This window comes from Leucoraja erinacea, chromosome 32, assembly GCF_028641065.1.
Source record: "Leucoraja erinacea ecotype New England chromosome 32, Leri_hhj_1, whole genome shotgun sequence".
NCBI classification, from domain to species: Eukaryota; Metazoa; Chordata; class Chondrichthyes; order Rajiformes; family Rajidae; genus Leucoraja; species Leucoraja erinaceus.
In genome coordinates, this window is record NC_073408.1 from 4,453,950 (window position 1) to 4,481,442 (window position 27,493).

Consider the following 27,493-nt stretch of genomic DNA (forward strand, 5'->3'; position numbering starts at 1 on the left):
AAAATAAATCGCTATCCTACCCCCCCTCCCAATATTCTCTCCTATCCTTTCCCCCACTAAACTGGGCATTGATGTCAGCATCCGCAGATCTGTCTACAGCATTGCCAGTGTTCAAGACTAATTCAAGTGCCCTGGCTCTCTGTGTACAAAGACAAGGAAGATCAATTAGTGCTGTCATGTACAAAGAGAAATTCTGAATAACATACAGTGCCCTCCATAATGTTTGGGACAAAGACACATCATTTATTAATTTGCATCTGTACTCCATAATTTGAGATTTGTAATAGAAAAAAAAATCACATGTGGTTAAAGTACACATTGTCAGATTTTAATAAAGGCCATTTTTACACATTTTGGTTTCACCATGTAGAAATTACAGCTGTGTTTATACATAGTCCCCCCATTTCAGGGCACCATAATGTTTGGGACATAGCAATGTCATGTAAATGGAAGTAGTCATGTTTAGTATTTTGTTGCATATCCTTTGCATGCAAAGACTGCTTGAAGTCTGCGATTCATGGACATCACCAGTTGCTGGCTGTCTTCTCTGGTGATGCTCTGCCAGGCCTGTATTGCAGCCATCTTTAGCTTATGCTTGTTTTGGGGGCTAGTCCCCTTCATTTTCTCTTCAGCATATAAAAGGCATGCTCAATTGGATTCAGATCAGGTGATTGTCTTGGCCACTCAAGAATTGGCCATTTATTAGCTTTGAAAAGCTCCTTTGTTGCTTTAGCAGTATGTTTGGGATCATTGTCTTGCTGTAGAATGAACCGCTGGCCAATGAGTTTTGAGCATTTGTTTAAACTTGAGCAGATAGGAATTCATTATGCTACTACCATCGGCAGTTGTATCATCAATGAAGATTGTGGAAACGAATACCAATGACGCTCTTAGGTGTAGTCCTTATCATTATCATATGGTGAATTATGTTTTCAAATTTAATTAATTGCCATTTAGCTTTGGAAATATTTCCTCTACCTTCAACCCCACCCTGGTCTTCAAGATGGACTTTTTTCACCAGCATTTCATTTAGTAATTTTCATTAGAATCTCAGCACAAAACGAGGCCATTTGAAGCACCGTGTCAATGCTTTCTCGACAATTAAAGGGCCTGTCCCACTTATGCAACTTTTTAGGTGAGTGCAGGAGACTCTGCGCTCGCCTCATGATCACCACATGTTTGCTGGTGGTCTCTGGTGAGTCTTCTTCATGATCGAGAGGAGTTCCCGCATTCTGGGAACTAGTCGCGGCCTCAGTATGGTCGCAGCAAATTTTTCAACAAGTTGAAACATTTTCTGCGACCAAAAATTGGTCGCCATGGAGAAAATCGATACTTTTGTTTGCCATGTCGTTGTAGGTAGTCGAAGTGGCCGTAGGTAGTTTCGTTAATCTCCTTTGCTGACCGGGCATTTTCACAGGCTCATTGGGGAAAAAAAAAACATAAGCACGAGTTTTCAGAACCAAAGAAAACTGACCGGTGATGTTAAATGCCCATTAAACTTCACACTGAACGTTGTCTGCTTCTTCAAAGTGTCTCCATTCCTTCTTCCCCCCCTCCCCCGCTTAACGTACACTGTGCTAGCCATCTTTAATCTTCCTGTTCATCGCGGTGTGTGTCTGTATCACCTTGGCTTTGCACTGTGTGAATTTCACCCTTAAGTGATCTTACCTCATTCATTTTCTGTACTCTTCTTGTACTGCTTAATTATCTTTATTATATTTTCACTTAAATTTTTGCACATAATCTACCAACTGTCTTTCAAGATTATATGCAATCTTATCAATATTTGTAAGATAATAAATATGTATATTGTATAATCTTACAAACCCTTTTTCTTCTGATCTCCCCTTTATGTTACCAGTCTGAACAATGTGTAAGAAACAACAAGAAATAAATGTACACATTGTTCACTGCATAAATTATGCAACTGTTAATGATACATTAACCAGTTTCTTAAATCTGCTAACTATTTGTATTCTTCGCTATTTTCCCAGCTTTTACACTATTCTCCATCACAAAGGACAGGCAATTGAGAGATTCTCAATGTTTGCTGCTCCATAATTGATTGCTTGGTGATGGTCAAGGATATTCTGGGACCCTTTGCTAATTGATGCACTACCTCTGACTCTCCAAAGGATTCAGTTGGATTGGAAACATGTATTGTTCATAAACTACTCTCTAGTATTTCAGACTACTCTCTGAAGACAGGCATGTGGACAACTATATATTTTTTTCAAGTTTGAATGGGCACGTGCGATCTCTCAAATAATCTTAATCTGCTTTGTCAGGACTGCTGAAACCAGCAGTAGTTCCATATTAATATCTGAGGTATAGACTCAGATTTCTGTGCAAAAGCCACTCACCGGCTGTGCTGCTCAGGGTGAGGAACCCAAGCCCGTGAACGGATTGCCTGCTGCTGTCCCAGCTGCCTCTGCAAATCTAGGGGAACCTCAGCTGTAGGATTGGTCATTGCGAGAGAATGACGTTTAGACCTGTTAGCCAGATACCTGCAACACAAGTGTATATTGATGTTGAAAAATATCTACATAAGGTAGATACTGTAATACTACAGTCTAGTAGATAGGCTACAGCTAAATTTAGTTTTTTTTAATGTCACTAACTACAATTAGTTTAACTTTATTTTTAGAAGTGACATTTACTCTTTAAAATAAGAGTTTTGTGTTTATTAAGGTTCATTAAGTGGCAGCATCTAGCATGCCCAGGGAAGTGTTAGTTAATGGTCAGAATAATATATTTTATTATTGTTATCTGTTAATTTAATATATTTTTTATGGTTTAGCTTGATCTATGATTATATATTGTCAAATAACCTTTGTTTCTCTATGGACTTATTTGCCCTGAAGAACCACATTTGCAAGGTAGTATTTCTGGAGCAAGCAAAGACTAAACTATTTTTAGTTATCAAAACGTGGAATTGATTATTTAAATAAAAGGCATTTATTGGAAGAATAAGAGCCCAAAAGCCACCTAACAGGAATCCTAACAGAAAAGCCCACAGCAACCCTCAAAGTGTAATGACGCTATCAATAAAACTGATCTCTTCTTCGTACTATTACCGAACATCATCTGATCTCGGACATTGCTCAGGGTCATAAGCTATAATAGATATGCTGTTTCATTTCAACAGCGATGTTTCAGTATGTAACGTGCCATATATTATTGTAGAACACAAATCATCGTTTGATTTTATATGCTCAGCGCAGGTTCTAGATTGGAAATAATAGAAGATATTTGACAATGTGATTGTTGTGGTTCATCTGGTGGTGATAACTTTCTACCTGTGCATAACGATATACATCTCAACAATTGAAAACGTTTACCTGAGCAGAGACTGTTAGAGCAGATCATAATTAGGTTACTATTTTAATTTTAAATGCAAGACTCTTAGCTATGTACAGATTTAAATCAGAGCACTTCTTCCTTGGAGGTAGGATTTTCTCTAATTAACCTATTCCATTTAATTTTGTTTTAATATTTGAACGAGGGTTCCATTCGGCACTTAACTATAGTCACCCACCAAGATGAATGATTCTGCTCCTTTCCAAGCAGCTGTGTCTGAAATATCAACGGCAACTTGTACAGCATCAAAAGCATAGAGGGACATTGCAAGATGCTTTAGAGAGGCATAAACAGGATTCCAAGCTAAAGAACAGTTTGAGCGCATGACCTAAAGATTACCTAGAAAGGTGGGTTTTAAGGAAGGACGAGGAAATAAAAATGGTGTAGGGTCTGAGGGTTTTAAAGTGAAGCAGAGTCAAAATTCAGACTATCAGCTGTCAGTAAATTGAGGAAGAATTGGTAAAAGTCAGAGACACAGAGGTGTGTGTATAGTGAAGAGATTTACAACACATGGTGAGATGGATTTTGTACACTGAAATGTAGCAATAGAACATAGGATGAGTTGAAGCCGATGGAAGATTGAGGTCAACCTAGAGAACTTTTGCAGTCGTTTCCAAGGAATCATGATATTTTTTAGCAGATGACAGACTGGGACAAAGCTACGCATGACTGCGAAGTCGAAGTAAATCCTGAGAATGTCCAACGCACATCTCCTTCTGATGGAAAGTTGAGAGTTGAAAGTGAGTAAATGAACTCATCACCCGTTACATACCTTTGCACAGCTTCCTGATCTGGCTCACCATCTGAGCCCTCCTCATCCACTGGTGTAACGACTGGCACAGCATGCTGTGAGAAAAAGTACACACTGACGTATAAGGCATAGAGGAGCTACAAGGAAAATTAATTTACAGCTTGATAAAGTTATTCTAGACTACATTCACAGAATCATACAAATGTACAGCACAGAAGCAAGTACCTTAGGGTCAATCACATCCATGCCAACCGTGATGCCGAACCACACTAATCCTATTTGCCCACATTAGGACCATCTCCGCTACTCCCTTCCTATTCTGGCCCAAATGCCTTTTAAACGTTGTAATTACATCTGCTTCCATCACTTCCTCTGGCAGCTTGTTCCAAATATTTATCACCTTGTGTGAAAAACATACCACTCAGAACTTCTTTAAATGTATCCCCTCTCGCCATAAACCTGTGCCCTCCTCTGTCCTGAGAAAAAGATTAGAATTATTTATCCTATGTTTCTCACATTTTGTAAACCTCTACACGGTCACCACTCAGCCTCCTACATTCTAAATGAGATTAAACCTAGCCCATCCAATCTCTCCTTATAACTTGAATCCTCCAGTCCAGGCAAACAACCTAGTGAATCTCTTCGGCATTCCCACAATTTCTACCACATCTCTCCTGAAGTGCGACAACAACAACATTCTAAATGCAGTCAAACTAGTATTTTGTACAACTGCAATATGACATCCTAACTCTTAGTTTGGTTTATTGACGTGTGTACCGAGGTAAAGTGAAAAGCTTTTTTTGCATGGAGACAATACATGGTTACAATCGAGCTATCCACAGTGTGCAGATACATGATAAAGGGAATAACGTTTAGTCCAGTAAAGTCCATTTAACGATAGTGTGAGGGACTGCAATGTGGTAGACCCTTGGACTATCTTTAATTAAGACTTTACCTTGCACTGGTGGTAATAACACATTATTTTCTCTTGCACTAACTGATCATGGCAAATACACATCATCAGTGAAATATAGGAAATGAAACTTTTAGAAGCAAATGAAAAATGCCACCACCCTTACTAATTCATCCAATTGCCAGCTCAGTGCTAGTACTCCCTTGGCAAGTACTGCATGGTTCAGATTTGCAAAAATAATAAAATATTTTATGTTTGACCGCACTCCTGTCTATGAAGATGGAATGTTTCATACTAAATAATAATACCAATTTTTAATTTCCTCTTGTTGATGTCAGTTTGCTAACTGGGTGCCATTGGTTTACCACTTACCGGATTCATGGTGACCAATGGTGAAGGACCTCTTGGACGCTTTAGTAACTGTTGGGCGTGCAGCTGTATGTTGGCCCCACCATCCGAAGCACGTCGGCCGAGGGGTCCCATACCATTTAGCAACTGTAGCGTTGGAGGTTGAAGTAAGGATTGTTCCTAAGGAATTTAAAACAGAGATGCAGGATCATATGTACATAAAATTACAATTCTGTTTACTGAATGATGGTAACTTCCTGACTACAAACCACGAGAGACAGCCAATAAACAATTGCACTTTTCCCTTAATTATTATCTTTCATTCTAAATTTATTTTATCATTATTTGATCTGAGAACATAATTTTTTTTTTCTGAATGAGTGAAATGTACAATGGGAACAATTTAAGATCAGAATGGAAGGTACAAAAAGGAAAATACTGTGGGAAGCAAAATAAACAAAGAAACTCAAGGTTAAGAAAGTAACACAGAACTTAGAATTAAATGTATTAAGAATGTATACAATACATGAAAATCATTGTGCTTGGTTACATAGAGGGAATTTTTGTTACTTGCTCTAAACATTTGCAAATAACTACAGTGCCATCTCTGGGAGAAACAAAACAAGCAGGTTTGCTCGTACTATATCACAGATGCCTCAATCCTGGCAGAATATTCGGCAAATAAGAATCAATCATGTTGGTGGTTCAAAGCTATATTTAGGATGGGAGATTTCCTTCCTGAAGGCCCCTAATGTATGTATTTTACAACAGTAAATCATTGTCATTCAATACAGATACCAGCATTTTATTACAAATGCATCAAGATGTTGCCAGGACTCAAGGACCCGCGTTCTAGGGAGAGGTTAAGTAGGCTAGGATTTTATTTTTCAGAGTGCAGAAGGCCAAGGGGTGATCTTATAGAGATGTATAAAATCATGAGTGGAATAGATAGGGTGAATGCACAGAGTCTTTTACCCAGAATATGGAAATCAAAAACCAGAGGATATAGGTTTAAGGTGAGAGGGGATAGACTTAATAGGAACCCGAAGGGCAACCTTTTCCACATACATGGTAGTTGGTACATGGAACAAGTTGCCAGAGGAGTTAGTTGAGGCAGGTACTATTGCACTGTTTAAGAAACATTTAGGCAGGTGCATGGACAGGTTTAGAGGGATACGGCAGGTGTAGATGGGACATGTTGGTCGGAGTGGGCAAGTTGGACTGAAGGGCCTGTTTCCACACAGTACGAGTCTAAAATCCATCTTCACATTGTTGATGTTCCAGCAGGCAACATTGTTCAGTGAAGTTAAAGAAGTTGAAGAAAATGTTATGACCAATTTTAACCCACTGAGGTTCCCTCAGACCAGAAGTTTAGGTCTAAACTTATTCTGTATTATGGTGATGAAGGCTGAGCAAGGAATTGTCAATGAATAGCATCCTGACATATTTGTTCTTATTGTCAAGGTGATCCAAAGCTGAATGTAGTGAAGAGAGATGATGTCCTCCGTACATTTATTACAGTGAAAGATTTCCACTATCTCTCATTACATGTGACATCAACCAACTCACACTTTACCTGTATATAAATTGCAAGGGGTCAAGATTATCTGGGAGACTGGTACAGGTGTGAACCATTACCAATCTTTCAAAGCACTTTGTTATGGTTGATAGGGCGGCACAGTGATGCCTTGCAGCGTCAGGGACTCGGGTTCGATCCTGACTGTCAGTGCTGTCTGTACAGAGTTTGCATGTTCTCCCTGTGAGTTTCCTCCCATACGCCAGAGCCATACAGATTTGTAAGTCAATTGGCTTTGGTAAAATTGTACAATTGCTCCGAGTGTGTATAGGACAGTGTTAGTGTATGGGATGATCGCTAGTCGGCACGGCCTTGGTTCGCTGAAGGGCATGTTTCCGCACTGTGTGTCTAAAGTCTAAAGTAAAGTTGATGCTAGAGCTACTGGCTGAGAAGTCATTGAGATCGGCCACTTTATTTTTCTTGGGAACTGGAAAGTTTCCTTGAAGCAGGTGGTGATAATTGACCATTGAAGTTTGAAGATGTCAGTGAAGACTGTGGCCAGTTGATTGGCACACGATTCCTGAACATGTCCATCTAGGCTGGCCGCTTTCCAAGAAAGCAGATCCGACTTCTACCACCGAGATGAATGGGACAGATCAAGCGGGGACAGGGGAGACACATCTTGATGAAACTTTGCCTTGTTTTCAAGAGTTAGATTTAGCTCTTAGGGCCAAGGAAATCAAGGGATATGGGGACAAAGCTGGATGCTGGCTCGAAGGGCATACTCCAGCACCAATTTTCTATGCAAGAGGAGGGAATGGACAAGGGTTTCTGTGCCTGAGTTGGCAATTGTATGGGTAAAGATTATCACATGGTCAGAGGAAAAGATTCAAGGATGTGCTTAAAGCTTCCTTCAAGAAATGCAACATAACCATTGACTCTGGGAATTGCTGGCTCATGACCACTCAAAGGGAAGAAGGAACAGTTGAGGCAATGAAAACAGACCTCTCAGGGCAAATAAAACAAACCCCCCTCACAGCAAATAAAGTAGAACATCTCCAGCCAAAAAAAATCAGCTCCCCTCACAAGACCCATCAGCCGTCAACTGCTCCTCCTAAGGAGGAGGTTATGATTCCCATTATGGCCTCGTTAGTTATCTCAGGACCCACAAAACAGAGGTGGAAGTAAGTCACCTCAATCCCAAGAAAATGTCAAAGAGCAAGTCATGTTTATTCCTCTAATGTACACATACTTAGATACAATTTCCACAATTCAACTACTTTCATCTTATAATGATTTATGGAATGGAGATTTTAAATTGCGCTATTTATACTTTGCAGTACGGCTGAAATCCTCGGAAAGGCAATGTTGATGTATGGATCGGTGCAGAAGCACCGTGATAGATTTGCGCTAATTAAATTTATAATGACATGGAAATCTTCTGACTGAGAATTCTGGTTACAGATGTTCACACCAACAGTGGTTTGCATGTTCAATTACAGGATATTACTGACATTTAGCTTGGGAACTACAGGGTGTTTCAGTTAAATCTTATTAATTATCTATTAATAAACTAAGCAATGGCATCCATACCTTGTACTCCAGCTGTGTGGCTGGCTGTAAATTCTGCATGGGAAGCATGTTCTGCATTAAATTAACATTTGGAACAACTTGCAGGAAAGGAGCCTGAGGCACAGTACGTGGAAAACCAGGCAGGTGGCATTTCTGTAGATCTTCTGGAACTTCAGTTCTACATTAGGGGAAAAAATCAGAACTTTAGTTTTATTATTCTTTATATGCTTCACCACCTTTCCCTCAAAGCAGGGAATTTAGTATTTTAATTTTGCTCATACACAATGGTGGTAGCTTCAGCTGGTATTCTAGATGCTAGAGTCAAATGGTGAGTATCTGCAACTAGTCTGTCCACTGTTTTGCAGCGAGGGTGGGGGTACATGGAATAATAGCTGTGCTTGGTCATGTTCCTATATTGCTCTCATGTAGAAATTTGCTTGAAAGGATCACGTAATTGCAATTAAAGACAAGAAACATACACACTTTTCCTTCTGGGTGGCACCAGATCACTGACCTCAGGTATAAACTCTCCATCATTCTGGCAGAGCATATTGATCTGATCCTGTAACTGGAACCTTCTTGCATCAGTACTCCATGCTACACCAAGTCATGCTTTCTGCACTCGACCACAGAGGGCACTGTAACACTATGTTTTCTAAAAGATGAAGGCTGCATGCTTTCTAGCCAAACTACATTAAGCTGTCGAATTACAAAATTGCAGTTCAAAAAGTAGTTATTTCTGTTCAAACTTCACAAATCCTAAGAATTTTCAAGGATAACCAACTCCTTCCACTGTTCCTACCCCATTTCTGCATGGCTCTGTTAATTCACTGAAGCTTTTTCATATCGTCTTTGAACACATCCAGTTTGCCTACATGCCCAGTAAAGTATATTTGTCAACCTGCACAACTTATTTTCCCTTTCTTCTTCTTGCCTCTCCCAGTCTTGGCTGCAGTATGATTTTCACATCTGCATGGGAATTACAAGTTTGTTGTTGAAAATGCATCTCCTAAAATATCATACAAATCCAAAACAAAATTTAGATCCAGTGTGGATTGCATTAAACCTCCTCATATTAGCTACATCTGATCCAAAAACAATGAGGAATAAAATCACCTTTCCTGTCTCACTGAATCATTGAATATGTTTGAGTCTTATCACATTTCACATAAACAAAAGCCACCAACCCTATGTGTAGGGATAAGTACATTCGGTTTGGATTAAATTCAAATGTAGAGGCATCTAAAACTGTTTTTTTGTTTAGTATTGGTTGCATATGAGAAATTACTAAAATGCTAGCACCAACCTGGGATCAGCAACACCAACAGTATGTCTCCTCATTGAGAGATATCGTGCCAACGCTTCTGGTGACGGTTCTTCACCTTCATCGCTGTCTAGATTCATGTTGCCATCAGTCTGAGAAAGAACGCACACAGATAAATGGTGAAAGTAGCAGAAATAATCCAAACACTCAGTTTGATCTCACTTATCACAATACGATCTAAACTGGTATTTAAATGCCAATCTATATCTTATCTTGGAAAAAAATCTCAATCTTAGTGATTCCCCAAATTTATATTTTTTTAAACAGGAGAATTTAAAACTAATATTTTGGAGACACTTTCGAAAGTCTGTTCAAATTAAAAATTATACTTTAGCACTGGTAATTTACGATTGAAAGGAAAAGGCTCTGGAAATGAAAACAAAATTATAAAATATGACTCATGCCAGTGACTATCCTGGAAAATACCACAGCAATAGTAGTCTAATCTGAATTAGAATTATAGGAAATAATAATAATCAAGAAGATTATGATCCACCAAGGTTTGCTGGATCTCCCGGTTGCTAACTGTTTTCCCTTCCCATTCCCATACTGGTCTTTCTGTCCTGGGCTTCCTTCATTGCCAGAGTGAGGCTACTTGCAAACTGGTGGAATAACGGTGTGAACATTGACTTTTCAAATTCTTGGTAACCATCTATGTTTCTATGGGTTATTGATTGGGGATGGTCAGCCATGATCACAATGAATGGCGGTGCTGGCTCGAAGGGGCGAATGGCCTCCTCCGGCACCTATTTTCTATGTTTCAAGCCCTCTCCCCCCCCCCCCCCCCCTTTTTTTCCTTGTGCCCCAGCAGGATGCACATGCATTTCTTCAGTTCCCCTTCCCCCTGTCCCTTCCACCCACATTCCTTCTCTGGCTTCATATTTCCCACCTCTTCGATCCTTATCTCTTTCTCATACATTTTGGGTTTTTTTAATCTCTGGCCTTAGTTCAAGCATCTACCAATCAGAAATTCCCCTCACCCGTGTCCCCCTTTCACTTGCCAAGTTTTGTCCTGATGCCATCTCACTTCCAGCTTTCTCTCCCCCCTCCCCCCCACTACAATCAGTCTGAAGAAGGGTCCAGACCCGAAGCGTCGCCTATCCATGTTCTCTGGAGATGCTACCTGACCTACAGAGTTAGTCCAGCACTTTGGATCTTTTTAAGATTATGGTTAACCTGTCTTTTTAAACACAAAAAGTAAACACAACCCACAACTGTATGTAATAGCGTCTTTGGTTTATAGAAATACAATTTACAATGTACCTTATTAATTGCACTGAGATGATAAATAGTGATTATCCATTTTCATACATACAGGCAAAAATCTGTGCTTCATTTCTCAAATAATAAGTACCCAATGTAAAAACTTTGCAGTGAATATGGTATTATAGAACACCCTTTACATTTTGCAATACTATTTAGTTAACACATATTGACATTCAATTATCAAAGCATCTTCTCATCAGAAAAGGAGATTCTTTTTATTTCAAAGCTTGATGGCATTAATGCCAAGACCAGCAAATTTGTCATATCTAATAGCCCCCGAGAGAGAGTGGTGGTCATCTGCCTTCCTAAACCAGGCCAGTCCATGTGGCAAAATCACTCCCACATTGCTGTAGGGTACTAGATTCCTGGATTATGACCCAGAGATGATAAGGCACTATATTTCCAAATTCGATTATGTTAAATATACAAGGATACGCTGCTGGAGGTTACTTTGCTATGTCATTGTTGCTCTTGACTCTTGGGGGGAATGTTGTCATAGAAGCCATGTCAAACTGACAAGGAAATCTTGGAAAAAGTAAATACTGAGCCAACAATGGATTCTTGGTGGAGGGTGTGAATATATAAGGTGGTTAGGAGATCAATTAAGCACAAGCATTGTTCTGGGTGGTGTCAAGTGTCTTGAGAGTTGTTAGAATACTCTTTCATTTTTAGTAAAAATGCTGTTCTATCATATTCCCTTTTGCTAGGTTATAAATGGAGAAACAGTTTTGGGGAGTCAGACAAATCACTCGCTACAGAGTACTCTGCCTGTAGCCTGCTCTCGTCGCCGAGGCACACATATGGGTGGTCTGGTTATGTTTTTGAGATGGCATTTGGCACTGGTAATGCTAGAGATGTTTTGAGAGAGAAATTCAATTCTCTCCTGGTGGAGATTATTGCCTGGGTTTTGGGAAATTAATGGAGTGAGCTTGTTGATCTGGTATTTTCTCTTCAAATGCTCTGTCATTTTAACTTTTTTTTTTTAACCTGTAGGTCTGATGTCAAAGTACAAATTTGTAGGCTCTGATACTCTCTACTGGCCATCAATATGAAGCTAACTTGTGTAGTCGTTTTTGCCACAAATATAAAGATCTTTCAAATCCATTGCATAAAACCATTTTAAATAAACTCCAAAAAGAAACATTTTTGTTATTATAAACAGTGAAGCTTCGTGACTTTAACATCCTTTTATATACATGAAAGAAAGAAACGGAAGTATTTCATCAAGATTACAGCAAAATCAATTAAGTATTTTCAATTTTATGCACGCATGGGCAACATCACAACAAATGTACAATGACTCAATAGCATGTAAATGAATCACATTGGAATAGTAGACATTTACCATAAAACCACAATGACGTAAAAGAGTTTCATAACCAACCTGTACTATCTGGTTGTCTGGATTAATGAGCTGCACCTGTGGCACATTTAGACTCAATGTGTTACCCGTCTGCTCAGCCTGGTTTATTGATCACAGGGAAAAAAATAGAAAATAAGCCATCAGTTCCTCTATGCTTCCAACCTCAAGATGAAAATCAAACAACCTAACATCTAAAGATTTCCATTCAGATATCTGTGAAAATATTAACTTCAGTAATATAAATACTGCAGACAAAATAACAGATATTTACTAATATTTTTACACCAGTATTCATTGGAGAATTATTCCAATTTGCTGTTCACTTTGTTAATATCCATAATGCTCCAGAAAATCTTGGAATCACTATATCCAAGACGTAGGCTTGCTACAATTTAAGGTCAATGAGAACTTCAGACAAATTATTGTAAAATGTCCAAAGTAAAGGGAGTCTAGGGAAAAAAAATTATATGAGTAATTGATGGACGTGAGATTTTCATTTGGCTGGAAATGAGCTAACATTATTTACACCCTGCAACAATATCCAAGCATCAATAATGGTAATGTAATGGAATCTATGCTAAGGGATAAGCTAAAGGAGTACTTGTACAGCAGAAATTCCTAACTATATTCAATTCTACTTATCTCATTATTAATCTAAAATACTGTTAAACATTTTGAAGCTAAAACCAATAAAAATAATGTACGTCTGTCAAAAATAACTTAATAATGCCCTTGCAAAACCACAGTTAGTGTGGTGCAATTTATGGTACTACGTCACAAAAAATCTTTCCATGAATTTAAAAGGGCATAAATACAAGGAAGATAAATCATGAAGGTTTATCAAAGCCTTATAGGCTAAAATGGATCTCTTTGAAATGGGTAAGGTAGGCAGGAAAATGGGGTTGAGCGGGAAAGATAGATCAGTTGTGATTGAGTGATGAAGTTGACTCGATGGACTGAATGGCCTAATTCTGCTCCTATGACGTAAATTTATATTGATAATACATTGATAAATCCATACTATTGCTTCAAAGTAACAGAAAAAAAAAGGCAAGAATAATGGAACCAAGTAGAAATTAACATTTAAGCTTAAATTTAAAACGAACTAAAAATTCTTAAAGACTACTGTCAGTTTAAAAATGTTTGCCAAGCATAAAAATGAGGCAAAAATACTGTTGTTGAAGATGTGGTTTGTTGCTGGAAGGGTAAGACTAACTGGCATAGCTTCAATTATTTAAATAGCCTTTTTGCCTCTAAAGTTGTTATGTTCGTGTAACAAAGCACTCCATACATAACCTAGCACAGGCAATGACCATCTGCTATTTTGTAAAAAGCATGTTTCATGGACAAAATTTAATTGTTTTGTCAAGGTCCATCACTACAAAGGGAAACGCTGGCATTGAGCCACGCCAATACTTAATATCTGGTGTATGAAATTCTAGGAAATCATGCAATTCTAACATGTGACAGTTCACTTACAAAATTAAATTGCACAAGCAAATATTACTTGAATCAAGCAATGGAACAAGATCTCAAATGACATTGCTGAGAGTTGTACCTCTCTATTAGAGAATTGTTACAAAAAGCAAAAAGAAACTGCAGATGCTGGAAATTTTAAATACAGACACAAATACTGGAAAGACTCAGCAGTTCAGGTCAGGCAATGTCTGTGGAGAGGAAGAAAAGGGAGTTAGTTTCAAGTTGATGACCTCTCATCGGTTGTGATTCTGATAAGAGGTCATTGATCTGAAATGTTAATTCTGTTTCTGCTTCAGCAGATGGTGCCTTGCCTGTCGAGTATTTCCAGCATTGCCTGTTTTATTATCAAACTGGTTAATGTCTTCCTTGCTGACATTTTGTGCAATGATTGTTATACTGTTATTTTTCTTGTCATAAAAAGCTCGAAGTGTATGGATTTAACATCTTGACATATTAAGACACACTAAGTTGATTAGTTAGATCATAATTTTTTTTTTTTAAACGCTATTAATGTACGTTTATTTCTCACTGATATCACTACTTTTCATTAAGAATATGTACTATGTACCTAATGTTCTGATATTAATGAGATATATACACACATTTAATATGTCATCCAAATAAAGAAAAATGATCAGCGATCAAACCCACTAACAGTGTGTGACGACAGTCAATTGTTATCCTCACCTCTCTATGCTTGGTTTCAATTACTCCAGTGAAACTGAACGTGTGGAGATGAATATAATTGGTGGATGATAGTCCCATACAATTTTTGTTGAGGACCAAAACATTTATGTGAAGGATAGTAAATTCAAAGAAATGAATAAAAGTTTGGAAATACCAAAAAAAAACCCTCATGACGCCTAACCGTGACTCCACTGGACTGCCATAAAATGCTATCTGGTTCACTAATGTCCTTCAGGAAAGCCGCTCTCCTTTGCTGGTCTAGGTGCAGATATGCTAGTGGCATTTACACAACTTTTGGATAGGCATATGGATATGCCGGGAATGGAGGGATATGGGTTATGGGTTAGGTGCAGGTAGGAACATGATGATCTTCACATCATGTTCAGCAACGTCATTGTGGAATGAGGGCCTCTTCTTGTGCTGTACTGTTCTATGGTTCTATGTCAAGTAAGAAGCACAGGGGTGTTGGCAAGGTGGATCTAGAGACAATCTTTTGGGACAATCTCAAACTAGGTGTCACTGTTTAAAAATAATGTTCCCATATATAATGGTCTATATTTTTCCTTGGAAGGTTATGAATCTTTGATACTTCCTGCCACGAAGGGTTATGAAAATAGAATTGTTATATCGCTGTTGCAGAGTTTGATATATTCCAGAGAGCAAACCAGCCATCCCTGGACCAATTCTATGTGAATCTTTGCTACCTATTCTGAATGAAGCTTCAGGTTAATTTGAAAATAGACACAAAAAGCTGGAGTAACTCGGCAGGACAGGCAGCATTTCTGGAGAGAAGGAATGGGTGATGTTTCGGTCAAGATCCTTCTTCAGAAGAAGATCTTTCTTCAGAAGATCTCGGTTTAAACCAGCATCTGCAGTTCCTGCTTATACATTTCTTCAGGTTAATTTTACCAAAGATAATTATGCAATATTAGACAAGGATCTATGAAATTCACGGGTATTTAACCTGGACGTTTGCAGGTGACTGGAAAGGCATAGAGCGAGGAACACTTGGAGGTGCAGATATGCGCAACGTCTTGTGCCGCTTTACTTTGTCGCACAGCAGACTGTAAATTGCACTGAAGTGATCATAGGCATCTGTCTTCAATGACTGAAAGTAAAATTAAAACCCATGTGAAACTGACCTGTATGGAAACTGATTGGAAATATATCAATTTACTCTTATTCAGAGCCAGATCAATTTGTTAATTCAACAAGCCAAGCGTTCTGATTACGTTACCAATGGTAACCTTATACTGGCAAACTAGTTGGTGTTGACAATACAACAACAATAACAACAAATCAATGCTGACATAGATTAAGGTACTAAAAACATGTATCAAAAATAATTAAATGTAAGAGTTCAAATGTTAAAAAGTGAATAACTCTACACAGTTTGGGCAGTACACAAACACAAAATAAAAGATTGCTACAATACCTGCAGTGTGCGTTCTCTTTCCAAACCCAATTCCGTCATGTATATGAGTACTTGTTCATTCAGAGGCTCCGTCTTGATTTCCACTTTGACTTGCTTAGATTCTGTTATTAACTAAGAACACCGTTAACATAATTAAGCATATAACTTTGTGTTCAATTAACTTTACAGCAATTTGCATTTTAACTGCATTAACTGGAAGTTTTATCGATGTATAGCATGCATAAAAATAAGAGTTGCTTAACACGCGTTATTTGTTTAGAAAATTTAAATTTGAATCATACTGATGTAAAACAGCAGAATCGCTCAAATTCACTGCAGGTTTAGAGGTTTTTATAGCATTTTATATCTCCTCAGAACTTCCCAAGGCACATAACAGTCAATTAATTACTTTGAAGTCAATTCATTTGATGATATGAGCAAATGTTCATAGCAAATAAGTATATAGCATGTTCTATGGAAGCATTCTTATTTCTGAATTAAAAGCCTATGTTTTAAGTTAAAAGTCTAACGTTTTAAGTTATAGTTCAATGAAGTGCTCCTTATCAGCATTGTTATCTTTCACACCAGGAGAACAAGAGATTTGATTGCTCCTTTAAAGGCAAGGGATTTCTCGCTGTTTTCAGATCAAAAAAATCACCTTCGATCACCACTAAAAACCTGTAATTTGTTTGTCTGGTGTACTTTACAATATGTAAAATGGTTGCCATTTAACAGCGATTTCATTTCAAGTACTTGGTTGGCTATGAAGCACATCTGAATCTCCTGAAGCTGCAAAAATTACACATGCAAACATTTTTCTATTTGATAAGATTTTGGTGAGATTGGACGCAAGATGAATGTTGGGCGGGACACTGAGAGACCTCTCGTACTCTTTGGTCATTGACCTTAATGGCCAACATGACCTTGGTTTAAATTATTATTTGATGGCAGCATATCTAACAACTTATGTACTGCACTGAAATGTCAGCCTATTGTTCCGGTTCTTGGATTTGAATCAATAACATTCTCATAGGCTAAGTTACAAGCATTGAGTGAAACTGACACAATAAAGATTTTACTTGTATCTAATTATTTTGCTCACAACTTTGGCACTCATTACTTAGCCGTGATGCTTTAAATATGAAAAGCAAAATCCTCATTATTATAACCTTTAATCTGTATTAAAGTGCATATATATCATAACTGTCTTATTCACCAGCAGTGGAAAAGCTTTTTCATTTACCTCCCAGGCAAGTAGCTCAGATTGAACTCCACGTTTCACAACCTTGACAGTAATTGATTTAGTGAAATATATCTGCTTGCAAATTATTCACCCATATATCATTGCAGCTATATCTATTGCTTTCCTCACCTAACCTTTACAAGATTATAAGAACAGGAGTTTTTTTCCCTAAGGTTAGGGATTCTGAGGCCAGCTGTGGAGATGGTAATATTTAATCAATTAAATTAGCAAGGCTTGCAGATATAACCTGAAGCTACTTGGAGGAAAAAATAACCGAGGCTCGAGCAGCAGAGCAGAATCCATTGATGAAATATGTGGATCTAAGCCACATTAATTGATTGTATCAAATGACTTGGAACTTTCTTTTAATGAAATGGGCAAAGTTTTTTTTAGAAAATGGAAATGAGCTAAAGTAAGGTAGTCCACTATTGCAATTTCATCTTCAAATGTAAAGAATTAATTATATCTTGACTGAGCCACTGATTATTTTAGACTTTCAGCCAAGTAAATCAAATTAACTGTCAAACTTTCTTGCTATAAAATCTCTTACCATACAATAACACTGACAGTACAGTCAAGCAACAATCTGAACATTCTTTCAACGGCAGTGTTTTTTTTTTTTTTTTTTTTTTTAAAGTGAACGTTTTGAGGTGGGAGAGAGGAGATCCAGGGGTGTTTTACACATTCTCTCTGTGGTTGTACGAGTTTCCATTGTGGTGCTCTGGTTGCCTCCCAGACTTATGCAGGTACGTTAATTGACTAAATTTCCACTTTCGTGTGGTAAGTGGCAAAATAATCAAAAAGGGACACACAAGAAACTACTGATGCTGCGATCTTGAGTAAAACACAAAGTGCTAGAGTAACTCAGTGGGTGCCACAGCATCTGTAGAATGAATGGATAGACAATATTTCAGGTTGGCACCCTTCTTCAGTCTGAAATAGAATCAAAAAGGGAGTCGTGGGGCAAGTGAGAGAACAAGTTACAGGAAAATAAGAGAGGTAAAATAGAATTGGTGGATTGCTCTACTTGGAGCTAGCATGGAACTAATGGGCAAAAGGCATATTTCTAGATCATAGTAAGTAGGCATTGAATTATCCTCACCCGGTCAAACTCTGGATCAGGATCACCTATTTTCATCCATTTATGTTTGCAGATCTGTTCCACAGATAGGCGTTTACTTGGTTCTAACACAAGCATATGTCGGATCAAGTGTTCACATTCTGAAAGGAAACAAGTGTAATCAGCAAACAAACCCACATAGTTAGCTTCAGTTATTTTGTAGATTACATTTAAAATGATCAAAATTGCACAGCGTCTTAAATGAATAATTAAAAAGAAATACAATGACATCTTGTATGGTGGATACAGGAATGTTTTGCAAGGATTTTAAGGAAGGATGTTGAAGCTTATAAAGAGCCTGCTGCTGCATGGGACAGTATGATACAGGATTATTCTGAAAAAGATGCATATTCTATAAACTATTGATAATTCCACACTATTTTATTGCTATTAAAACAGCACCGTGGGCCACCCAAATTATGTTTATAAAAATCACATAAAATCAAAACTCACAACTGCAAAATTTACACAATTACGTGTCAGGTTTTCCTGTGTAACAATGCCCTAAAACTGGCATTATCAATTTTAATGTTGCCTTCTGAAGGGATGTTCTACAAGTTCTTGCAATCCTCAGCATAATACAGTAGGTATGACCGTTGCAGCCAGTTCTTTGTGGTCATAGGGATTGGAGAGACCAGTAAAGGATAGTATACAAGAGATATGCTTTTCTTTTTGCAATGGTCCATTAAAACCCTCCAGGTGCAGTTCTTTGTTAAGCCCCGTCCCACTTTCACGACCTAATTCATAACCTCTGCCGAGTTTGCCCTTGCCTCTTACTCGCAGCATGGTCGTCACGAGGTCGTAGGTAGTTCATAGGAGGTCGTAGGTACTCGTGGCATCATGTAGGTCAGGGCTTTTTTTCTAGCATGATGAAAAATGTCCACGGGCAAAAAAGGTCGTGAATTAGGTTGTGAAAGTGGGACGGGGGCTTTAGGGGGACTGAACACATTTGCTCAATCTACCTGCTCATATGAGCAATAGGGAAAGCAAATAGGTTTCCTCTCCTAAAGTGCGGTCAGGGTGATACCCCCTCCTCAGTTCAGCAGTGAGGAACAAACTGCAGGACGTGAAGAGTCTAGCAATGGTTTGTACAATTCTACAGCTAGGTGGCTAAATGCAATCATGATCCTCACCTTTTGGATAAGGCAGTTCAGATATATACGATGTAATAGAACTTTATTTATCCCAGGAGGGAAATTAATTGATATGCCAACAGTTAGGAAAAAAACAGAATACATGAAATTAAAGTGTGAGTACTCCTCAGGTTGACCAGTGTGTCATGGAGTGGGTGAGCTGTATTGTCCAAGATGCTCCGCAGTTTGAGGAGCATCCTCCCCTCCAAGACCACCTCCCATGAATCCAACTCCACCCCCAGGACTGAGCCAGCCTTCTTGATGAGTTTGTTAATCCTATTGTGGTTGCATTTGGGGTCACAAGGAATCGGGGATCTTTGTATTGATGAAGAATGCAGTTTGAGCATTGTCCTTTAAAACACAGGTTTCAGGGAATTAGGATTCACAAAATACGATTGCTCTGCGAGTAAATAAGTTCCGTTTTCAGACCAGTGAGCATTGCACTACGCTTGATGTCACTTGGGGAATTTTTACCTCAGAATAAATGTAAAGAAAAAACAGCAAAAAACAGTTTTTCAGAAATTGCTCAAAATTAAATTTTAATTGTTTAAATAATTTTCTCGCCCAAATATTCTAAGCAATTCTGAGAATTTAATTTGCATGCTATTGCTTAAGTTCAATTGGACTTTTGGCCTAACTCGCCCATACCGACCATGATGCCCAATCTACTCTAGTCCCACCTGCCCGGGTTTGGCCCACATCCATCTAAACCTTTCCTGTTGTCATTGTACCTGCCTCAACTTCTTTCTCTGGTAGCTTGTTCCATAAACCCACCACCCACTGTATGAAAATGTTGCCCCTCAGGTTCCTATTAAATCTTTCCTCTCTCACCTCAAACCAATGTCCCCTAATTCCTGATTCCACCTGTTCTGGGTAAAAGACTGTGCATTTACCCTATCTATTCCTCTCATAATTTTATACACCTCTATAAAACCACCCCTCATCGTCCTGCACTCCAAGGAATAACGTCCTAGATCCCCAACCACTCCCTATAGCTCAGGCCCTCAAGTCCAGGCAACATTCTCATAAATCTCCGCACTATTTCCAGCTTAATAACATCCTTCCTATGTCAGGGTAACCAAAACTCAACATATTACTCCAAATGCAGCCTCAGCAACGTTTTGTACAACTATAATATAACATCCCTACTTCTATACTCGATACCCTGACCGATGAAGGCCAATATACCAAAAGCCTTCTTGATCAGCCAATCTACCAGTCAGCCACTTTCAAGGAACTATGTACCTGGACTCCTAGATCCTGCTCTACAACACTCTGCAGGCGCCTGCCACTCACTGCGAAGGTCCTAGTTTGACTTTCCAAAATGCAACACCTCTCCACATCTGTGTTAAACTCCATTAATCATTCCTCAGTCCACTTGCACAAATGTTCACGATTCTGCTGTAATTTTGGATAACCATCTTCACTATCTATGATACTATCCACTTTAGTGTCATCAGCAAACGTACTAATCATGCCTTTTCCAAAGTTGGGCAGTAAATTATTGTCTTGTAACAATATGAGTTGTGACCAGTGTGCACTGAACATTGAGTATGAGCTTCTCAATCACATGGACACTGCAATGAGAAGGTCAAAACATTTTGAATACAGCAAAGCTTCAGTTTCTTTGTAAATGTCATGTGCTAAGGTGGGGAGAGAGAAATTCAGTTGCAAACTGTCAATTTTCATTAGCATTGGTATATTCATTCTTACCACAAAATATACATTGTCCATCCATTAAAATGGCTCAGAGATACAATATATACAACAACATGATGGAAAATGAGAATCAAATTATGCAACATTTAATTTTTTTTTAGTTTAGTTTAGAGATAGATTAGCATGGAAACAGGCCCTTCAGCCCACCGAGTCCGAGCCGATCAACAATCACTGTATACTGGTTCTAGTCCTATACATTAGGGACAATTTACAGAGGTCTATTAACCTACAAACCTGCACGTCTTTGGAATGTGAGGAAACTGGAAGACCTGGAGAAAACCCACACGCCCACATGGAGAACGCCCAAACTCCATACAGAGAGCAACCATAGTCAGAATGATATCCGGGGCTCAGGCTCTGTAAGGCAGCAACTCCACCACTGCGCCACTGTGCTGGCCTAACTATACCTCACAGTATGTAACAACTATAACAACATATATTTTACCTTACTATATATATCACATGGGCATCAAGTAATGAATGGCTTATTAGCACTCAGCAGAATCCCTGGTGTCAAACAGGATCAGTAAACAACAAATAATTTCTAACAAACTACGTTCTTTTAGATCTGACTGTATTATGTATTTCTAACATAATACCTCACTCTATTTATTCCCCTCTGGACTCTAATTGAAGTAAATATATGAAAAATCTGCATCAGAAATAATCAGTTATGCAGCTTGCATTTGCTCTCACAGCAACAGAAATAACCATGAAAGCATATAAAATGTAATTTTTTATATTTGGTAGAAATATTTTTAATATTTAGGTTTAGGTGGTATAGCAAGTTACCGTAATGCTCTCTTAACTCTTTGAATTGAGTCTGAACACAGCTCACAATATGATGAGTACCTCTTGTAAATGGTACTTAGAAGGATGAGCAGTTTCAATGAACAACTGGGGACAGTCACACCGTTCTAGGACAAAAATACTATGCACATACACACATACATGCATACTTGCATGCATACACATTTAATCTGTGTTACCTTTCAAAAACAATTCATTTTATTGTACAGTAACAGATTAGGAACTACAAAAGTTAAATTTTCATGAGTGCATGTGACATTATATGTGTATTCATTCTTTGTTTACAAGTTGCTAATTATTAACTCATGTGCCAGTGTTCTTATAACGAATCCAACAGCAATGATGGACAGCTGCTTAGCCAACTGGGGTGCACAAGTCCTGATGAATGTGCATAGAGTTCAAAAAGTTAGAAGCAGAATCTGCTGTGTGCTTGATTCAGAAGCAGAATTAGATGTATGCTTGATTATTTTGGGGCTGAAGTATACTATTCCTTTCACAGGCCTTCTTCAAAGCAATGAATACCATAATTGGCAGCTACTGCTCATGCTCCTTGTCCTCAGCATTATGGTGGACGTTAATGTGCAAACATAGGCGAGTGGCATATTGCAGATATCTTACATTCTCTCTCCTGGATAGCCATAAATCTTCTCCAACTAAGTTGTAATACCGTGTGCATGTCGGCAGTTAAGTGATGAAGACAGCCCATGTGTGATAACATCATCCAGTGGAAAAAAGGCCATTTAAGATCTGCATTCAGAAGCAAGCCGCAAGCAGATATCAGCACATCGAACCTTCACTGTAAATCTGCTGACCATCAAATTCCAATTCATGTCATTGTCACCATAGCTCTCGGTGTTATGTCACCAAATCTATGTCACCAAATGTTCATCCTGCCATTTCATAAAGCTGCAATGGGTGACAATTTGTATCCCAGTGGCTCGTGCTCCTTCGATGATTATCTTCTCCTGCAAAGAGGAAAATTGGAATATTAAGAATATAAATAAACATTTCTAAATTTGAGATTGCAGCATTACGTAAATAATTAAGGGAATGAATTCTCAAAGTGTTTACAACGAAAATACTGTTAAAAGTATAACAATTGGCTTTTAAATAACTGTAATTCACTGATTCTCAAGATCTTTGAACATACATTTGCTGAAATTATTTCTGCATTTTTGATTAAAGTATGCTCTCCTATTTGGTAATTTTATCTTACGGCAGTGTTAATCGCTACATGGTGATTTGGAGCATGATTTTCTTTCTATACTACACTTTACCTATATATTTTTTTATTAGCAAAGCTGACTGATGACATATTAAAACGTAAACTCAGCTTTTTCCTCCATGTATATAAATAGTAATTTTTTAATCTATAATTTTTGTGTTACTAGAATATTATTTTCATACCTTAGTGTTTTTTCAAGCGGTGGAACTGGATCCTGGCCTCTTTCCAGGTCTTCGAAGTATGTGACCGCAAGCTCTGTTTTAACACCACAGAGTTTGTCACCAGAATATATTTGCAGGTCTACTTTTAGGCATTGAAAGGTCATTCTGTTTCTTCATAATGCAGACAATGATCTAAAAGGCCTGATCTTACGCTGCAAACAATTTCTCCAAACTTCACAGATGATATAAAAACATAAAGTACAAGAACTTTAAGTAACTGTTTAAGGTACAAGTCCATTACCCATCCGGAAGATAAAAACTCAAATACGCAGTAAAGTTTTAAGTAGACAAGTTTAATACATCTAAGAGGCCAAGCAAATTGATAACATAGATGAGCAAATAAAACTTGAATAAGAAAGCTGAGAGATTAGGAATGTAAGTGAAAAGAAAATACGTAATACTCTAAAAAAATATATAACTAGATGTAATATGCATGAGTATAAATTGCAGAGGCAGAGCTAGTGCTTCATCTTGCAATAGAATTTTATGTTTGGATATTAGAAAGAATGTCAAAGCGTTGAAGTGCCACTAAAAGCTTTGACTAATTCAAATTAACACTGAGTACGAGTGTTTAAAGAAATCAATAGGTTTCTAATAGCATAGAGAAAGGTAGAGGTAAACCGATTAAAATGTTTGCAAGTATGAGTTTTTAACACAACTTAAATAGTACAGATTCAAAGCAATCAACTACAGTATATTCATTAAATATTTTCATCAAAAGAGCACAAGAACATAAGAAATAGATTCGGGAAGATGTTCACACACATCCTTAAGCTGGCATGGACATTCAATGTCGGTGCTGATATAGCTGATCCCTATATCTCAAATGCATTTTTTCTGACCTTGAATTCCCTCTTATCCAAAAGCCTATTGATCACAGCACTGATTTTACATCTGTGATACATATCTACAATATGTGTATTGTATGATATTGAAACTCCAGGGATCCAATAATTTAAAATCCCCTTTGAGAGAAACGTATCCTTATCTTGTTCCCAAATGGCCAAACAATTATCCTGAGCTTCTGAATCCCATTTCCAAAACTTCCAGGGGGAGGAAACAGCCTCTCAGTATTTGTCCTGTCAATCCCTCTCAGCATAGTTTATTTACTTCTCATTTTTGTAAACTTCAATGAATGAAGATACAAGCCAAACTTGTTCAATCTCTCCTCCTAGGACACCCACATTGCTGGCATCACTGTGGTGAATCTGGTGAGTTTCATTGTCTGTATAACTAGCCCACAGACAACAATAGACCGTTTCCTTGATCATTATAACTTTTTTTGCATTTTTTTCATTCACAATGCCCTCCATAATGTTTGGGACAAAGACCCATCATTTATTTATTTGCCTCCGTACCCAACAATTTGAGATTGGTGATAGAAAAAAAATCACATGTGGTTAAAGTGCACATTGTCAGGTTTTATTAAAAGCCATTTTTATACATTTTGTTTTCACCATGTAGAAATTACAGCTGTGTTTGTATATAGTCTCCCCACTTCAAGGCACCATAATGTTTGGGACACATCGCTTCACAGGTGTTTGTAATTGCTCAGGTGCATTTAATTGCCTCCTTAATTCAGGTATAACAGAGCTCTCAGCACCTAGTCTTTCCTCCAGTCTTTCCATCACTTTTGGAAACTTATATTGCTGTTTATCAACACGAGGACCAAAGTTGTGCCAATGAAAGTCAAAGAAGCCATTATGAGACTGAGAAACAAGAATTAAACTGTTAGAGAGATCAGTCAAACCTTAAGCATACCAAAATCAACTGTTTGGAACATCATTAAGAAAGAGAGCACTGGTACTCTTACTAATCACAAAGGGACTGACAGGCCAAGGAAGACCTCCACAGCTGATGACAAAATTCTCTCCATAATAAATACAAATCCCCAAACACCTGTCCGACAGATCAGAAACACTCCTCAGGAGTCAGGTGTGGATATGTCAATGACCACTGTCTGCAGAAGACTTCATGAACAGAAATTCAGAAGCTACACTGCATGCAAACCACTGGTTAGCTGCACAAATAGGATGGCCAGGTTAGTTTTTCCAATAAGTACTTAAAAGAGCAACCACTGTTCAGGAAAAAAAGGTCTTGTGGACAGATGAGATGAAGATTAACATATCAGAGTGATGGCAAGAACAAAGTATGGAGGAGAGAAGGAACTGCCCAAGATCCAAAGCATACCACCTCATATGTGAAACACGGTGGTGGGGGTGTTATGGCCTGGGCATGTATGGCTGCTGAAGGTACTGGCTCACTTATCTTTATTGATGATACAACTGCTGATGGTAGTAACATAATGAATTCTGAAGTGTATAGACACATCCTATCTGCGCAGGTTCAAACAAATGCCTCAAAACTCATTGGCCGGCAGTTCATTCTACAGCAAGACAATGATCCCAAACATACTGCTAAAGCAACAAATGAGCTTTTCAAAGCTAAAAAAATGGTCAATACTTGAGTGGCCAAGTCAATCACCTGATCTGAACCCAATTGACCATGCCTTTTATATGCTGAATAGAAAATTGAAGGGCACTAGCCCCCAAAACAAGCATAAGCTAAAGATGGCTGCAATACAGGCCTGGCAGAGCATCACCCAGCAACTAGTGATGTCCATGAATCACAGACTTCAAGCAGTCTTTGCATGCAAAGGATATGCAACAAAATAGTAAACATGACTACTTTCATTTACATGGCATTGCTGTGTCCCAAACATTATGGTGCCCTGAAATGGGGGGGGGACTATGTATAAACACAGCTGTAATTTCTACATGGTGAAACCAAAATATATAAAAATGGCCTTTATTAAAATCTGACAATGTACACTATAATCACATGTGATTTTTTTCTATTACAAATCTCAAATTGTGAGGTACAGAGGCAAATAAATAAATGATGGATCTTTGTCCCAAACATAATGGAGGGCATGGTAGTTGTTCTATATCTCTCTATATCACCGTCTATATCTCTCTCTCACTTCCCCTTTTCCTAACTTTCACTCTGAAGAAGGGACTCGACCTGAAACGTCATCTATTCCTTTTCTCCAGAGATGCTGCTGACCTGCTGAGTTACTCCAGCTTTTTGTGCCTATCTTTGGTTTAAAACCAGCATCTACAGTTCCTTACTACACAATAATGCTTATTATTGAAAATACTACATGGCACTTTTGGCAATGAAACTTCTGTGTTATAATGGCATAAAAACACACAAGATGTCACAGCGATTGTGACAAGGGCATCTAAATATTGATATATTTTTTTCCTTTACTAACATTTAATTTGTCATATACAATCATTGTTAATTCATCATTTACAAGTTATTCAAGAGAAAAACAAATATAAATAAGAATGTTTCTGTAATTTTAAAGGGATACAACAGATTAGATAGATGGCAAATTTAACAAAATCAGATACATCAGATAAAACTCTCGGACTAGAAAGGCAAGTTGGAAACATAGAAAAACATTGAAAAATGGATGCAGGAGTAGGCCATTTGGCCCTTTGAGCCAGCACCGCCATTCAATATGATCATTGCTGATCATCTAAAATCAGTACCCCGTTCCTGTATTTTCCCCATATCCCTTGATTCCTTTAGCCCTAAGAGCTAAATCTAACTCTCTCTTAGAAACACCTGGCGAATTGGCATCCACTGCCTTCTGTTGCAGAGAATTCCACAGATTCACAACTCTCTGGGTGAAAAAACTCAGAAATTGCTTATAACTGTAATTAAAAATTACTCAACATTAAAACAACTAAGTCTCCAGTTGTTGTATTAATGTCAGTATTAATCAATGTCAAATATAGCCCGTGACTTGAGTACGCTATTGCTTTCAAACAAACATTACTGACAGCTGGACTTGAGAATATGACATTATAAGGATGCTAATCTCAAAGAATGGAAACATTGCCTTGGGAGGTTAATAACAATGGTCTATTATTTAGACTAATTTACTGAATGTTAGAGTAATCCTCTATAGACTGTTGAGTATTCAGTACGTACTTATTTACAGTTTAAAACAGGTGA

At 38.0% G+C, this 27,493-nt stretch overlaps 2 protein-coding genes across 3 annotated transcripts in view; both read right to left on the reverse strand.

The window, feature by feature from the left end:
* The window catches only part of LOC129712294 (apolipoprotein A-I-like), a 161,017-nt gene that overhangs the window by 74,440 nt on the left and 59,084 nt on the right, over window positions 1-27,493 (reverse strand). The gene's annotated exons all lie outside the window — the stretch shown is intronic.
* The window catches only part of sik3 (SIK family kinase 3), a 166,177-nt gene that overhangs the window by 19,125 nt on the left and 119,559 nt on the right, over window positions 1-27,493 (reverse strand). The window contains exons 7-15 of one of the 2 annotated variants that reach the window (XM_055660592.1): window positions 18,339-18,457; window positions 16,015-16,125; window positions 15,544-15,687; window positions 12,435-12,512; window positions 9,767-9,876; window positions 8,482-8,638; window positions 5,397-5,552; window positions 4,133-4,206; window positions 2,364-2,507 (exon numbers count right to left, since the gene is read on the reverse strand). In XM_055660592.1, the coding sequence (XP_055516567.1) occupies window positions 2,364-2,507; window positions 4,133-4,206; window positions 5,397-5,552; window positions 8,482-8,638; window positions 9,767-9,876; window positions 12,435-12,512; window positions 15,544-15,687; window positions 16,015-16,125; window positions 18,339-18,457 (1,093 nt within the window). The remainder of the gene's footprint in view (window positions 1-2,363; window positions 2,508-4,132; window positions 4,207-5,396; window positions 5,553-8,481; window positions 8,639-9,766; window positions 9,877-12,434; window positions 12,513-15,543; window positions 15,688-16,014; window positions 16,126-18,338; window positions 18,458-27,493) is intronic. The other variant, XM_055660593.1, reaches the window with a different exon arrangement.